Source organism: Fopius arisanus, unplaced genomic scaffold (assembly GCF_000806365.1).
Source record: "Fopius arisanus strain USDA-PBARC FA_bdor unplaced genomic scaffold, ASM80636v1 scaffold00048, whole genome shotgun sequence".
Taxonomy (NCBI): Eukaryota; Metazoa; Arthropoda; class Insecta; order Hymenoptera; family Braconidae; genus Fopius; species Fopius arisanus.
Genome location: NW_011887787.1, coordinates 758,491 through 775,633, shown reverse-complemented (window position 1 = coordinate 775,633; position 17,143 = coordinate 758,491). Strand labels below are relative to the sequence as shown.

The 17,143-nt window shown below is 40.4% G+C and overlaps 1 protein-coding gene and 1 long non-coding RNA gene across 2 annotated transcripts in view; one reads left to right on the top strand and one right to left on the bottom strand.

The window, feature by feature from the left end:
* Sdb (SAXO downstream of blistered) overlaps window positions 1-15,372 on the bottom strand; it is a gene marked incomplete in the record, with an annotated part of 25,268 nt that extends 9,896 nt beyond the window's left edge. The window contains 6 exon segments of the mRNA XM_011306561.1: window positions 1-3,677; window positions 3,914-4,116; window positions 4,499-4,755; window positions 6,337-6,627; window positions 7,362-7,603; window positions 10,542-15,372. The exon segment at window positions 1-3,677 is cut by the window's left edge and continues 1 nt beyond it. Coding sequence (XP_011304863.1) covers window positions 1-3,677; window positions 3,914-4,116; window positions 4,499-4,755; window positions 6,337-6,627; window positions 7,362-7,603; window positions 10,542-15,134 — 9,263 coding nt within the window.
* The window catches only part of LOC105267601 (uncharacterized), a 26,734-nt gene extending 10,549 nt beyond the window's left edge, over window positions 1-16,185 (top strand). The window contains exons 2-4 of the long non-coding RNA XR_892267.1: window positions 4,980-5,113; window positions 15,490-15,716; window positions 15,847-16,185. This is a non-coding gene — a long non-coding RNA (uncharacterized lncRNA). The remainder of the gene's footprint in view (window positions 1-4,979; window positions 5,114-15,489; window positions 15,717-15,846) is intronic.
* The last annotated feature ends 958 nt before the right edge of the window (window positions 16,186-17,143 follow it).

Below are 17,143 nucleotides of genomic sequence, written 5' to 3'. Positions count from 1 at the left end.
GGTTTGAGATTATCTGGATGCCTAATTGGTGTACGTTTCTCTGCAGGTTTAACCGGTGATTTTACAGGCCTCTCAAAGTCTCCCTCAGGTTTGAGGTTGTCCTGGGGTTTCTTTACATCAGCTCGATCTCCTTTCTTAGGCACTGCCTCCTTCGGTCGTTTCACGAACTCACCCTCAGGTTTGAGATGATCAGGATGTTTAATGGGTGTTCTGCGCTCTGCTGGACCCACAGGTCTACGCTCAGGCCTCTCAAAATCACCTTCTGGTTTTAAATTGTCGGGGTGACGAATTATGTCAACTCTCTCACCGCGAACGACCTTATAATCATCTCTCGTTCTCATGTCGATGAATTCACCCTCCATTCGCAGATTGTCCTGATACTTGGTGACCTCCACCCGCTCACGCTCAACAAAGTCAACGTAATCATCTCGTGAACGCCAGATTTCAATGTCGCCTTCAGGCGCCAAATTGTCCTGAGGCCGTTTCTGAATCGGTCTCTCTGCAGGGCGATAGCCCTCGTGCTCAGGACGCTCAAAATCTCCTTCAGGTTTGAGATTATCTGCATGTTTAATGGGAGATCGACGCTCTCCAGGACCAACAGGCTTCCTCTCAGGTCTCTCAAAGTCTCCTTCGGGTTTGAGGTTGTCCTTAGGTTTCTTCTGGATGGGTCTCTCAGCAGGACGATAGCCCTCGTGCTCAGGCCTCTCAAAATCGCCTTCAGATTTGAGATTATCAGGATGTTTAATCGGAGATCTCCTCTCAGCGGGTTGGAAGGGTTTCTGCTCTCTATCTGGGAAATCTCCCTCTGGGAATAGATTATCTGGATGACGAACGATTGGAGCTCTCTCTCCAGGACCATAAGGTATTTCTTCTGGTCGTTCGAAGTCCCCTTCAGGTTTGAGATTATCAGGATGCTTAATAGGTGTTCGTTTTTCAGCAGGCTTCACTGGGGTTTTAACAGGCCTATCGAAATCTCCTTCGGGTTTCAAATTATCTTGAGGTTTTTTGACCACTGGTCTCTCAGCGGGACGGAACTTCTCGTGTTCAGGCCTCTCAAAATCACCCTCAGATTTAAGATTATCAGGATGTTTAATCGGAGATCTTCTTTCTGCTGGTTTGAATGGTTTCTGCTCTCTATCGGGGAAATCTCCCTCAGGGAATAGATTATCTGGATGACGAACGATTGGAGCTCTATCCCCAGGGCCATAAGGAGTTTCCTCAGGTCGCTCGAAATTCCCTTCAGGTTTGAGATTATCAGGATGTTTAATAGGTGTTCGCCTCTCTGCAGGCTTGACTGGGGTTTTAACAGGTCTATCGAAATCTCCTTCGGGCTTCAGATTGTCTTGAGGCTTTTTGACCACTGGTCTCTCAGCGGGACGGAACTTCTCATGTTCAGGCCTCTCAAAATCGCCCTCAGATTTGAGATTATCTGGATGTTTAATTGGAGATCTCCTCTCAGCGGGTTTGAAGGGTTTCTGCTCTTTATCTGGAAAATCTCCCTCAGGGAATAGATTATCTGGATGGCGAACGATTGGAGCTCTCTCTCCAGGGCCATAAGGTATTTCCTCTGGTCTCTCAAAGTCTCCTTCAGGTTTGAGATTATCCGGATGTTTAATAGGTGTTCGCCTCTCTGCAGGCTTCACTGGGGTTTTAACAGGCCTATCAAAATCTCCTTCAGGCTTCAAATTATCTTGAGGCTTTTTGACGACTGGCCTCTCAGCTGGGCGGAACTTCTCGTGCTCAGGCCTCTCAAAATCTCCTTCAGGCTTAAGATTATCTGGATGTTTAATCGGAGTCCTCTTTTCAGCAGGTTTGACAGGTGTCTGCACAGGTCGCTCAAAATTTCCTTCAGGTTTTAGATTATCTTGCGGCTTTTTGATATCAGCTCGATCTCCCCTCTTCGGAGCCTCCTCCTTGGGTCGTTTCACAAAGTCTCCCTCTGGTTTCAGATTGTCTGCATGTTTTATCGGGGATCGACGCTCCGATGGGCCCATTGGTTTCTTCTCCGGCCGCTCAAACTCACCCTCAGGCTTCAGATTATCCTCTGGTTTTTTTATTTCAGGTCTTTCAACCCTCTTCGGTGTATAATCGTCTTTAGGACGACCCTCGAAAGGTCCTTCGGGCTTCAGATTATCAGGATGCCGAACGATATCAACTCGTTCACCTCTGACAACCTTAAAGTCATCTCTCGTTCTTGTGTCAGTGAATTCTCCCTCAATCCTGAGATTATCCAGGAACTTGGTGACTTCCACTCGTTCCCGAATTTTATAATCAACAAAATCATCACGAGAGCGCCAGATTTCGATGTCACCTTCTGGTGCCAGATTGTCCTGGGGCTTTTTCGGAATTGGACGGTCGGCAGGGCGATATTTGTCATATTCAGGTCTCTCAAAATCGCCCTCAGGTTTGAGATTATCAGGGTGTTTAATCGGAGATCTCCTTTCAGCTGGTTTGAAGGGTTTCTGCTCTCTGTCTGGAAAATCTCCCTCTGGGAATAGATTGTCCGGATGACGAACGATGGGAGCTCGCTCCCCAGGACCGTAAGGAATTTCCTCTGGTCGCTCAAAGTCCCCTTCAGGTTTGAGATTATCAGGATGCTTAATAGGTGTTCGCTTCTCAGCAGGTTTTACTGGGGTTTTGACAGGCCTATCAAAATCTCCTTCAGGCTTCAAATTATCGTGAGGCTTTTTGACCACTGGCCTCTCAGCTGGGCGGAACTTCTCGTGCTCAGGCCTCTCAAAATCACCCTCAGGTTTGAGATTATCTGGATGTTTAATTGGAGATCTTCTTTCAGCGGGTTTAAAGGGTTTCTGCTCCTTGTCTGGAAAATCTCCCTCTGGGAACAGATTATCCGGATGGCGAACGATTGGAGCTCTCTCTCCAGGGCCATAAGGTATTTCCTCTGGTCTTTCAAATTCTCCTTCAGGTTTGAGATTATCAGGATGCTTAATAGGTGTTCGTTTTTCAGCAGGTTTCACTGGGGTTTTGACAGGCCTATCAAAATCTCCTTCAGGCTTCAAATTATCTTGAGGCTTTTTGACAACTGGTCTCTCAGCAGGTCGGAATTTCTCATGCTCAGGCCTCTCGAAATCCCCTTCAGGCTTAAGATTATCTGGATGTTTAATCGGTGTTCTCTTCTCAGCCGGTTTAAAAGGCTTCCGTTCCCTCTCAGTGAAATCTCCCTCGGGCTTCAAATTGTCTTCAGGGCGTTTCACCTCCGGTCTCTCCCCCCGTTTAGGCGTGAAATCATCCTTAGGACGTCCCTCGAACGGCCCTTCAGGTCTCAAATTGTCGATCGGACGAATCGGCTCTGGACGATCAACTCTTCCAGGCGTGTAATCATCCTTAGGACGTCCCTCGAACGGCCCTTCAGGTCTCAAATTGTCGATCGGACGAATCGGCTCTGGACGATCAACTCTTCCAGGCGTATAATCATCCTTAGGACGACCCTCAAACGGTCCCTCAGGTCGCAGATTATCCTCTCTCCTCAGAATCACAGTTGTCCTGTAATCTGTCTCATCGAAGGTCTTGTACTCCTCGTGATTTGTCGTGGTATTTACAACATCTGTCTGACTCCAGAATCGATCGGTTTTGTCCACTGATGGACGACGTTGGATCGGACGATCTAGTTCTACGACGTCAAAAGTGTGGAAATCCTCTTTCGTGTGAGAAGTTCCCTGCAATCACAATCCTAGCTTATTCCTTGTAATATCGTAATCTCATTCTTTTAAAGTGCAAAAATTGGAAAAAGTCCAATATTTATTTGATTAACTCTTAACAATCAGGGATCGACAATCAGGAGCTTAGGCAGTCATTGAATGAAAAATTCGATTTTGCAAAAGGTCACGTTCTTCTCCCAAATCCTAGATTACGTCCTCGTGCTTTGACTTTATTCCAAATTCATTATAATTACCGTGAATTCACCCTCTCCCACAGTGAGATTGTCCACTCGCCGGATGATTTCTGCCCGCTCCACAGTCCGATGATCTATAAACTCAGTGTGCGTCGTTGTCTCATCAGTAAAATCGCCCTCGAGTTTGGTGTAGGTGTTGCGACGTACTGGGCTTGGACGATCACCAGGTTTCCCGGTGAAGACAAGCTCCGTTGTTGTCACACCTGAGGATCGCAGGAAAATCCATAATTAATAAAATGATAACTCTTATCAGCAGTGATGTGCGGTCCTGAGTTTATTTGGATTTGAAGGGCCAAGAAAAATATTAATTCCTCGTTAACTTTTTACTTTTTTGGAAATAAATCGGAAATAAATCGGAAATCTTAGTCTCAGGATTATCCAAAAAAGATAAACAAATTTCTTCAATAATTTTTTCATCTTCATCGGGACGTATAACAATCAAATCAAGAGATAATGAAATTCTCCATTTTTCAGCCTTTTTCCTTGAAAAATTTAGTCTGTAAATTCCTTCAGGACTTAGGACTTAAAAAATAAAATTTGTCTATCACTGCTCCTGAGGTCCCTTTGGAAGAAAACACAACTTACTATCGAAATCGCCTTCCGGCCTCAAATTATCCTGAGGCTTTCTCACAGGTGCTCGTTCCCCTCGAGTCGCTACATAATCGGTTCTTCTTTCTCCAGTGAAATCACCCTCAATCTGAAGGTGATCCTCGTGGTGGAATTTCACCTGACGATCCACATGTTTCTCGTCATACTCTTGACGATACGACGTGACACCGTAAATCGGCTCGTGGGAGATGTCCAGGTGATCCTCTGGAGCATTGTGAGGACATCTGTGACGTCTGAAAAATTGTCATTATTTTTATTGGCAGGTCCTTCGAGTTTTTTAAATATTCCGTCCAATTTACTCAACAATGAGTAACATTTGTCATTCATTAATTACAAATTATGATTATAAAAATTAGTTAAGAGTTCTGAAAGATCGAATAGGAATTTACAATCAATTTTGAAGGTTTTCTGTGAAATTCTTACATTCATAAATTATTATTCCACTTTATTGTTGAAGATATGCTGCGGACAGATATGATGTAGGAGGTTTCCTGGTACCTACGCACTCTGCGTCACCAGAAGAAACATCATATTGCATAATCAACTCTAAATACTTGCAATGACTGTGTAAGAGGTTGACGAATATCACAGGTGAGTGTTAAAAACGAAATTATTCATGTCGCAAGGATGTCAACTCAAGTCATAAAGAAAAAAAATTATTTCTGCTAAAAACTTTGATTCAGTTCGACGGTCAATTTCTCATTTTGCTTTTCAAAAATTAGGTACACGTGCTCTTTTAGAAAATTAAATTTGCAAAATGAATTGAAAAGGGGAAAATTCAGAAACCGGCAGACCCAAATCCGCCGAAGGCACCAATTCCTCGTTTCTGTAAATACACTTTATTGGTATTCCACACACAGAATTCGTTAAAACATTTGCGTAAATATTTTTTCCTTCTAGAGCCTTCTATTTCTATTTTCGTCAAGTCACTAGGCTGATTTCGTTTAATCAAATCTCACTAAATTTATTACCCAAAAATATCTGAAATACATTCTGCATTCCCGGAATTTTTTGTTAAATTTCTGCAAACTTTTTTAAATTTTTAAATTTTAAATTTTTTTTCTGCATTCCCGGAATTTTTTTTTAATTTTTGGGGATTTGGTTTTTTTTTTTTGTTGATTGGATTGACACAAAAAAAAACCATTTTCGCCTTTTGTCATTATTTAATGACCCAAAAACGATCGTCCAATAATTTTCCTGTGTTTTTCCAAATTTTTAAAAAATCGATGAATTTTTATAGAAAACGCAGAAAAATTATTGTAACAATTAATTATTTTCCGAATGATAAAATACCGATAAAATGCAAAAAACGTATATTTATCGGTAAATCTAAAAAAGGAGCAGATAATCCATAACGAGAGAAAAGTGAAATTGTTCATTGAAAGTGACATGATCCAGTCTCATTGATGGATTACATGATTGTAATCAACGTGTAGGTAGTAAAAAAAAAACAGTGAATCGAATAAGGAATCGTGACACCTTAAAAGGTACTGTCTCGTGTCCCATATGCGTCATTTAAACGTGCACCAGAGAGGTGGTGCCTTTGATCTGCCGGGACTTATCGAGGCCATTTGCAACACGTAATGTAAATGTTTGAGATGAAAAATAAAAAAAAAGCACGAGAGGAGATCGATGTGAGCCTTGATCCCATCAATAGTACCCAATCTACATTTATTAATCATTGATTCAGTCATAAATTCAGAGATAGAACGATTTTTCCTCTAGCATTTCGTTCCAGTCATCTGATTTTTCCCAATATGATTATTTTTTATGGTTTTTTAATGATAAAAATTCCAATCGATGGATGGACTCACCCACAAGTGCAAAGTTCACAGATGCACTGTTCCTTTAGTGGAATTTCCTTGAGAACATCAACTGGTGATGATTTCTGCGGCTTCGTGTCACCATCGAGTGAATCAGGTGACTGATCCCGTGGTTTAGGCTTTTTCTCAGGTGCCTTGTCCTTGTCAGGACTTCTACTTGGCTTGCCGGCTGCTGGTCGGGGCTTACCTGGGGACTTGGCCCTCTCCTCAGGTTTTTTTGATTTTCCAGGTGTCACGTGATCCCCCGGTTTCTCTGGTGATTTTGGTCTGCCGTCTGGAGACCTAGACCCAATTGAATTTTAATGAACCATTTTAATAAACAATTACTCACTCATTACAGACAGTATTGATTCGATAATTCATTAATTTGAGATTATCTGTTGGCGATCATCTGAGAATTTTGATATAATCTTATTATGAAAATATTTCGGCGCACGTGATTGAAGGAATTGGGAACACAAGAGGTAGAGAAAATCAGAATCAAGTGGAAAATCAGGAATCTGACTTTTAAAAAATAAATGGAAAGTCGAGAATCAGCAAAAAAGCATCTGAAAAATTATATGAAAATATAGTTTTGGTAATGATCTCCTGATTTCAACAGTCTAGAATCCAAATGATCATTTCAATCTCTAATCACAATTAATAAATTTGAAATCTCCACAGAAAACGAATTTTAGCCAATCTTTCTTATATCTCCATTTTTTCGTTTAGTTATCGTAAAAAATGGATTTTCAAAGGATTGAAAATTAAAAAAAATGAATATATAGATTGCATTTTAATTAATATATATTTAATCCATATTTTAATCGACGACTAAGGAACAATAATACCTAAATATGAGATTAAAACGATTTAATTTCACAGATATATTGAGATGAGAGATTGATTAGAAAATTCCATTTTCGCACCTTTTTGCGTCATGATGGGCCGACATACCATAAATATTACAAAGCAATTTCAATGATTGCAGTGTTTAGGCCGCAAAAATCTATAGCAATTTTCTCTAATTGATTTACCTTCGTGTCTCTTCGGGCTGACGAGAACGACTGGGTTTTCCTGCTGCAGGCAATGATTTCGGTTTGTCCTCTTCACGGAGACCCGGAATGCCCCGGGGGTAACCGGGTCGATCGGGTGTGACTTTCTTGGGAGAATCATCGATTTGCTCGAAGTGAGTGTTGTCGATAACATTTTGCGATACCATACTAGTCACCTGTTCCTTATTGGTAACGTCTTTCGTTGACGTCTCGATGACATCTCTCTGAAAAAAAAATTCAAAGTTTTTCATTTTTATATATTTTTTCAATATATTATTATATATTTTTATATATTCTATAAATAAATTTTAAATTTTATATTTTATATATAAAAATATATAATAATATATTGAAAAAATATATAAAAATGAAAAAAGAATTACGAAACTGTAGAAAAAATGCATGACTTTTTTGTGAGACATTAAAAAATAACAAAATGCAAAAACCTAATGTTTTGGTAAATGTCTAGAAAAGGGCCGCCATTGAAAAATATATAAAAATAGGAATATATATATTTTTGTATATTTTATATATAAAAATATATTTTGTTATTTTTTAATGGCTCAAAAAAAAGTCATGCATTTTTTCTACAGTTTCGTAATTCTTCTTAAAAGTTTAGAAAATCTATTCTATATTTATCTTTTATCTCATTAATTAAATAACAATAAATCGCAAAAACGCAATATTTTTCACCAGAAAAATGAAAAAACAAGAATTTTTCCTAAAAATCAGTTTTAGCTTCTTTCCCGAAACAACTATTCATCAGAAATAAACAATTTTCAAGCAATTAACACTCCATTTTTGTTATTTTTTTTATTATATCAACTTAAATTTTAATTTCATAAAAAAATAAATTGCTGACAGCGTAGATGAAAAATGATAAATTCTGGTGTAGAAAGAATTGTCAAAACGTGACGTGAATTGATTTATCGTCATGACACCTTCAACTACCGGCAATTAGAGCCAACGACCGTTTAAAATTGCTCTAATTATATCCCCAGGTTCGATGCACTTAATTATGAGTTGCTAAACAAAGACCGGGTGAAGATCCGGATCTGGCCTCGGATGAAAATTGACGTAATGTGTTAATAAACTCTGTGGGTATGTGGGTGGATTTTTAAAATGACTCCCGTACGAATGGAGAACACGTGTTTGACCACGAGCTCAATTGTCGGTTATCATTGAATCGATATCTCGTTGAACATGATGCATCAATGAAACCACATCGCTTAATTCACAGCTACTGTATTTTCTTCGATCATTGGGTTTTTGCGCAGTCTAGTGTGAAAATGTAATACCTGCTTGTAATAGATCAGTGGAAATATGATGAGCGGATTTTATGGTTTCGTCGACAATTTTTAAACGATCGTTTCAAGGATTTTTCAGAGATACCAACAATATGCCTAGCCAGCAGTTTCTGATAATTTTACGAGATTTCCATTATTTTTATTTATTCCACTGATTTTTATTTTTCTACAGAATTTTATCCATCCATTTTTATTGATTTTAATTAATAAAAAAGGGGAAAATAAATGGAAGTCGTTGCTATTGACTATTGACCAGTTTTTGATGAATATCTCAGAATCTACAGAAGATAGGAAAATTTTGATTATAATATTTTTTGTAAGGAAAATTAAGTTCTACAAAAAATGTCATTACTAAATATCCTCTATCTCCCATAGATCCATAGATATTACTCCGAGACTCCTCTGAGAAATGATTTTTGTCCTACTGTTAAAAAAAAAGCCATTAGAGCATTGAAAGTAATAATTGACGAATATTGAAATGAATTTCAATTACATAATGGTGTCTGAACAATTGCCTCCAATAAAACGAGATTGAAAATAAAACAGGATATGTGGTCGTAGTACAAAAATAGGTGACGCAATGATATGAATTGCTCCAAGGTTTCTCATGGAAAATCGTCTTCATAACAATCGGTGAAATCAATTTGTCGGAAATTGAATGAAGTCTGAGCACGCGATGATATCGCTGGGTGAGCAACTAAGAGACAGTTATATTGACACTGCGTTAGTTCATGCAAAACAAACCAACACACGTTCAATATTCCATGCTGCCAAGCATTACTAGGGCACAAACGCTGTCTTATTTGTATTTGTCATATGGCGTGTCTTGAGAGAGTTGAGGATGCCATGAATTCAAGACAAGAAGGTGCGTTCTAGGCCATTCAACTTCCCCATCGTGTCTTTTTTTTTATATTCCGGCCCTTTTGCCTCCATTTTTCGCTAAATGGCCCTATCCTACCCTATGCATGAGACTATGGATCACTGTACCTGATTCACTCTTCTATAGAGCAAAGGAATTGCATGGGAAACCATAGGAAAAACCAGGTTGATACAGCCGGTTGTTCTATTATCAACCTCCCGCTTATCGGTGCCTGATGAAATATTTGATTCAACAGAGAATTAAACCTACAATTTTCTGAATACTAGGCTTTTTTTTAATTTACAATGTTGTTGTTCAGAATATTGATAAATTTATTCTAATCACGAGTAGTTTTTTCATTTTTCAGCATCACAAAGATCTTCCCGCAGAAATTTATTCTACACCTTCATAAATTTTCGTTGAGTCATTATTTAACAAAAATTTAAATTACCGCTTGAATTTTAGTTGAATGAGAAAAATCCTTTTTTTTTACTCTTTTGTTGAATGTCAATACATGGAAAAATAATGATTTTAGAAGAAAATATTAAAAGACCTTTTTTGTTAGAATTTTAATTAACTACAAAAAAGTCATTTCGCGTTTTCACCTCAAGTCGATAGTTTTCGGGATAGATCGGTAATTAGAAAAATATTCACTGGGTCGAATGAATTACGTGATGTCTGCGGAAGTCTAATTGTAAATTCTTTTATCTTCTTTCCTCACTTATTCACCTAGTTGTGATGAAGTCCATGACATCAGATTTATTTTTAAGTTCACGCGGAGTTTATCCGAGTCCTTGAAAGAAACCGAGTGAAAGCGCTTTTCGATTTTCAAATTTTTCACCGCTCATACTTTGATTTCCCTTCTTTGGCAATGAATTCGATAATTAAAAAAAATCATCAAGCAATATAGCACTGGAATTATTATTGAATAATTCGCCAATTTTGTTCATACTGACACGAAAATTTTTATTAATTTTCAGTAAATTCTCCACTCACCACATCCTTGATGTAATTCTCGTTGATGACATCAGTTTTACTGGATGATTTCTCAATGACGTACGACTGCTGAACAACTTCAGTAACAAATGTCGTGTCGACATCATTTTTAGAAACAAAACTCCTGACTGTGGAGTCAGAAGGTACCGGTTGTTGCTCCCTATCGGGTTTCCTGGGCTTATCTCTGTCCGATGGTTTTTTCTCTGCAGGTTTAGTTTTGCCAGCGGGTTTCCTAGGCTCTTTAGGTTTCTCATAAGTGAATGAACCGTCCCAGGTTGATGAGCCAGGTTTTGTGGGGCGTATGGAGCGATCGGTTGAATTCGGAGGACTTTTTTCAGGACTCATCGGCCTGACAGTTCGCTTTTCCGGGCTCTGAGGCTTGACCCTCGGCCCCTGAGGAGTTTTTCCCGCAGGTTTTTTCTCGGGAGGAACAGAAACAACTGATGAATCGATTGTTCTGGAGTCGATTGTTGAAGTCGCCTCGATGTTGATGAATTTAGAGGTCGTTGTGGCGACATCAGGCTGCCTCGTCTTCAGGTCTTTTATGGATACTGGACGATCGTCAGGCTTTGGGGCTTCTCTAGGTGATTTGGACTCTTTAGGTTTTTCATAAGTAAATGAACCGTCCCAGGTTGAAGATCCAGGCTTTGTTGGACGAGAAGATCTGTCTCCAGGACTTGGGGACCTCTTATCAGGACTCGAAGGACCCCCAGTTATTTTTTCAGGACTGTGAGGACGTCTGGTGTCTCTTACGTCATGCAAAACTGTGGTTGAAACATTTGATGAATCGAATGTCTTTGAATCAATCGTTGAAGTTGATTCAACGTTGATGAATTTGGTAGTTGAAACATCAGTTTTGTCTGTTCTTCGATCAGTAATTGGAACAGGACGTTGATCTGGACGTTTAGAGATATCTTTAGGATGTTGAAGAACGTCCTTGAGACTATCCATAGGTTTCTTCGGTTTTTCATAAGTAAATGAACCGTCCCAGGTTGAAGATCCGGGCTTTGTAGGGCGAGAGGCTCTGTCTTCAGGACTCGGAGACCTCTTATCAGGACTCGGAGACCTCTTATCAGGACTCGAAGGACCCCCAGTTATTTTCTCAGGGCTGTGAGGACGTCTGGTATCTCTCAGATCGTGCAAAACTGTAGTTGAAACATTTGATGAAGCGAATGTTTTTGAATCAACCGTTGAAGTTGATTCAACGTTGATGAATTTGGTAGTTGAAACATCAGTTTTGTCTGTTCTTCGATCAGTAATTGGAACAGGACGTTGGTCTGGACGTTTAGAGATATCTTTAGGATGTTGAAGAACGTCCTTGAGACTATCCACAGGTTTCTTCGGCTTTTCATAAGTAAATGAACCGTCCCAGGTTGAAGATCCGGGCTTTGTAGGGCGAGAGGCTCTGTCACCAGGACTCGGAGACCTCTTATCAGGACTCGAAGGACCCCCAGTTATTTTCTCAGGGCTGTGAGGACGTCTGATGTCTCTCACATCGTGCAAAACTGTAGTTGAAACATTTGATGAATCGAATGTTTTTGAATCAACCGTTGAAGTTGATTCTACATTGATAAACTTAGTAGTTGAAACATCAATTTTATCAGTCCTTCGATCAGTAATTGGAACAGAACGTTGATCTGGACGTTTAGAGACATCCTTAGGATGTTGAAGAACGTCCTTGACACTGTCCACAGGCTTTTTTGGCTGCTGAGGCTTCTCATAAGTGAATGAACCGTCCCAGGTTGAAGACCCCGGCTTCGTTGGACGAGAAGATCTGTCTCCAGGACTTGGGGACCTTTTATCAGGACTCGACGGTCTCCTAGTTGTTTTCTCAGGGCTGTGAGGACGTCTGTTGTCTTTCACATCGTGCAAAACTGTAGTTAAAACATTTTCCGAATCGAATGTTTTTGAATCAACCGTTGAAGTTGATTCTACGTTGATGAATTTAGTTGTCGAAACATCAATTTTGTCTGTTCTTCGATCAGCAGTTGGAACAGGGCATTGATCTGGATGTTGAGAGATATCCTTAGGATGTTGAAGAACGTCCTTGAGACTGTCCACAGGTTTTTTCGACTGCTGAGGCCTCTCGTAAGTAAATGACCCATCCCAGGTTGAAGATCCGGGCTTCGAAGGGCGAATTGACTTGTCAGTCGGGCTGGAAGGTCCTCCAGGTGTCTTCTCAGAGCTCTGGGGTCTGCTCGAGTCTCTCACATCGTGCACCAATGTACTGGAGTACCTCTGAGAATCGTCAACCGACGTTGATTCCACGTTCATCGATTTTGATATTGTAGTTGAGTAATCAGTCCTTTCGGTTGATACGGGACGTGTGGGGACATCGTCAGGATGTTGATGAACGTCCTTGAGACTGTCCACAGGTCTCTTCGGCTGTTGAGGTTTCTCATAAGTGAAGGAGCCGTCCCAGGTCGAAGACCCAGGTTTCGTAGGACGACAGGTTCTCTCCCCAGGACTCGGAGACCTCTTATCAGGACTCGACGGTCCCGTTATTTTCTCAGGACTCTGAGGACGTCTGCTGTTTCTCACATCATGCAAAACTGTTGTTGAAACTTCTGAAGATCCGAGTGTCTTCGAGTCAATCATCGATGTTGACTCCACATTAATGAATTTAGTAGTTGAAACGTCAGTTGTTTCTGTTCTTCGATCAGTCATTGTCACCGGACGTTTGGAGACGTCCTTCGGATGTTGATGAACGTCCTTGAGACTGTCCGCAGGCCTTTTCGGCTGTTGAGACTTCTCATAAGTGAATGAACCGTCCCAGGTTGAAGATCCCGGCTTCGTAGGGCGACAGGTTCTGTCCCCAGGACTCGGTGACCTCTTATCAGGACTCGAAGGTCTCCCCGTTATTTTTTCTGGACTCTGCGGACGTCTGCTGTCTCTCACGTCATGCAAAACTGTAGTAGAGAAGTGAGAGGAGTCGAATACCTTCTCGTCAGACGTTGACTCCACACTGATGAACTCCGTACTGGAGACATCAACTTTATCGGTTGATCTCTCAATAGTTGATGTCACATGTCTGCCAGTGTCTCTCGTAAGAGACTCCCTTCCAGGGGCTTCAGGTATTTTTTCATAAACGAAGGATCCGTCCCAGGTCGAGGACCCGGGCTTGCAGGGCCTTCCTCGTTCTCCCGAATCCTTTATCACAGCATCAGTCGATCCTGATTGAACATTATAATCCACAGATCTGTTTACAGGCTTTCCATCAACAACAATCACTGTTTCAACAGCTGTCGTCGATAGGTCAATATTCGAGGAGTCGGAATAGCTCTCGTGGACTCGAGACTGCTCAACAATAATCGACTCGTTGATTTCCCCAGGTCCTGGGCGTCGCCCCCCAGGAATCGGACTCGACGTTATAATTCTCTGCGACTCCTGGTTGGCGCTCTCAGACTCATGACTCCTGACTTCCCGCCGAACCGTTGAGCTGTCCCTTACGTCCGAGAAGCTGCTCTCACTCGCTGACGTCTCGACCACATACGAAGTCGTCGAGACATCAGCCTCGTTGACGGTGTAGTCATCAGTGACGTCATGAATCTCCACGTTTGTTCTCCGGTGTCTCTTGTCAAAGGTCTGAGGAGCCGGGGACTTCTCCAGGGTGAAGCTCCCGTCCCAGGATGACTCACCCGGCTTGAAGTGCCGCTTCTCAGGTGTTCCTCGAAGGGGTGTTGACGTTCCCCGTGGTGACGACGGCTCCTCCTGAATCGTCGACGACACCGTCGATCCTCTCTCGATTCGTTTACCCTCCGAGGAATCCTTGTACTCAACAGTATACGAGGACGATGACTCCACGATATTCCGCTCCTCAGTTACATCCCTTATCTCAACATCAGTCCTCCCTGATCCCTGAATCCTCGAGGGTTCATTCGTTCGTTTCGACATCTCCCTTGATTTACACGATTTCAATTCAGTCGAAGGTAAACCTTTAGTGAACGTCACGTGAGGTTTTCCTGAGGGCTCACTCCTCTCACTCTGGACATTTTTCCCCCGGGTCGACATCACATTCCCATCGACATTCAGAGACTCCTCGGACTCATCAATCCTCAGAGTGTCTACCCACATCTGTCCATTTTTACTGACCCCCTCGGATAATGTCCTCGCGGTTTTACTCGACTCCGTGGATTTCGTATGAACTTCCGGTGGATTATCACCCATCGTAGTACTCGATGACTCCTCCATGAAGGACGAAGAGGTCATCATCGACGATGATGTCACGAATGTGCCCACATCCCGCATTACGTCACCATCATCTCTACATATTACATCTGGTCTGGTCTTTTCGATTAGTCTCTGCTCACCTCTAATGAAATCCTCTGAATCCTTCACCCTCGATCTTCCCTGTCTGATTGTCGACCCCGGGGTCTCTATCACACGAATGACATTCCCCTTTGAATCCATTACTACCTCACGCGATCCAGAACTCATTTCTGTTGTACTACTGCGAATCTCAGTCTCAGCACTTGTGCTCGCTTCAGAGACTATTCTCGAGGATGTCTCACTCGTACCCGAGACCTCCGTCGAGGTCATCACCTCATCTCCCGTTATCATTTCCCCTTTTTTCCCACCCTTTTTTATACCCATCACTGTCTCCAGGATTTAATCATCCGTTTATTCTCACTTGTCACTAATTACCTAATTTCACTGATTTTGTTTCCTAAAGATATCCTGGTAGATTTTTAATTAAATACAATAGTAAAAAATTATTCGATTGATTTATCAGGAATGCTCTCCCTTGGACACTATTAAGTTATTTATCTCGATGTTGACGGTGTGGTATCGCGATTCGTAGTGGCACAGTTGTCGGTTAGTCTGGGAGTACTAAAGGCAGTGAGTGCTGAAGTCAATTCCATCTCTCCCACTACCTTTTGGATTACTCCATCCCTACCATAACTACTTGTTATTTTATTATTTTTATTATTGTATTTTTTTTTTGCAGCACTCGAGCTGGACTCTGCATGGGTATTTCAACACTGCATGCTGCACGAATCCACGAACCTGCCCCTCAGTTTAAACAAATGTTTGAAATGCATCTTTCATGGGTGGAAATGCTGCGTGGGACGATGACGGAACGACGTGTTAAGATTTACTCACGTGGGTGTGTACCTTTACGCTCTGATGGGTTTTCAGCAACCATTTTGGGTGGGGAAACACCGAAATCCACAGGTATTATTATATTTTCGTGGGAATCCCTGGGGATATCTTGTACACCAAAATTATGCAATTGTTGTTGCACTGAGAAAAATAATTTACTCATTACTAGAATATTTATTTGGGAGAATTGTCTTTTTTTCAGTGTAAGGATTATGTCTCTCTCAGGAGTTATTACCGATATCTTCGCATCTTTCAAGTTTTTTGGAGAAACCGCTGATAAAATTGACGTGAAAAAATATAACGTGACGTGAAAAAATATATACACCGTTTTATTGTTATTCAATGTCTCACGAAGTTTTAATCGCTGGGTTAAAACAGTTTATTTTTCACGTTAATCTGATCTAGGACTTCCCAGAAATTTACAAAAACCATGAAAAAGTACGAGACGATTTCCGAAATTAAAAACAGATTTCCTTGATTTTTTGTAAATGTTTATTCAGTTCAACTGAAACCTCTAGTAATATCAAATGGATACTTCTTTGAATTTTTTTATAAAATTATAGTCTTAATAATAATCATTATTATTATGATTTTAACCTTCTCATATAATAATTCAGTAAGGTATTCTGGAAATAAAAATAATCTTGAAATACTGATTTTGAAAAATTTGAGCATTTGAGATAAATAAATAAATTCCTTTGCAAAATATTTTTGGGGAATTGAAAGTTTTTTCTTCGTTCATCCTCTGAGAATTGAAACTTTGTTTCTCTGAAAGGAAAAAAATGCTGTACGATATATTCAGCATGTATCTCACACATGACGTTTTCAGCCGATAATATATGTGCATATAATTGACATATATGGCGCATGTATATCTTTTTCCATGTGAGATTGGATGTGGGACGTAAATGAATGTGAATGCAGTGGATTCAAGTCAAACTTCTTCGTTTTATAAAAAATAGTATGCGGAAAAATAATTCGATAATTCAGAAAATGTGATTGCACTTTTTTTTTAATTAAATAAAATAATCTGTGCGGAAATATTCAAGTCTCGTCTTTTCCTAGTTGTGGATCAAGGAAAAAAAGATCGTGGGGCTCATTCTCATTCTGGGAAGTTTATCATAATCAAGGAATTGATAATTACGAGATTACGAGCAAGATTATTGGTTGTTTTCGGGGCCTTTGTTTGTAAATGAAAAGATCTGAGAAGTCCTCATCTGTTATTGAAGTTTCAGAGGCAGTGGAATCGGTCGTGTGAGTCAGACAATTTTTTTGTCGAGTGTTTTCAAGTTGATTTGTCTGGCACTCCTCAAGAGCGAATATTGAAATGGTAAAATGTTTGAAATATTTTCTTTTCGCCGGAAATTTTTCTCCGGATGAAAATAGATTACACGTAATTTCTATTTTTATTTTTATTTTAGTCCACCAACTGGTGAATCACGGATTAAAAAGAGTTCCTGAATCTCAATCCGAAATCGAATTTTACATTTCAGTTTAAC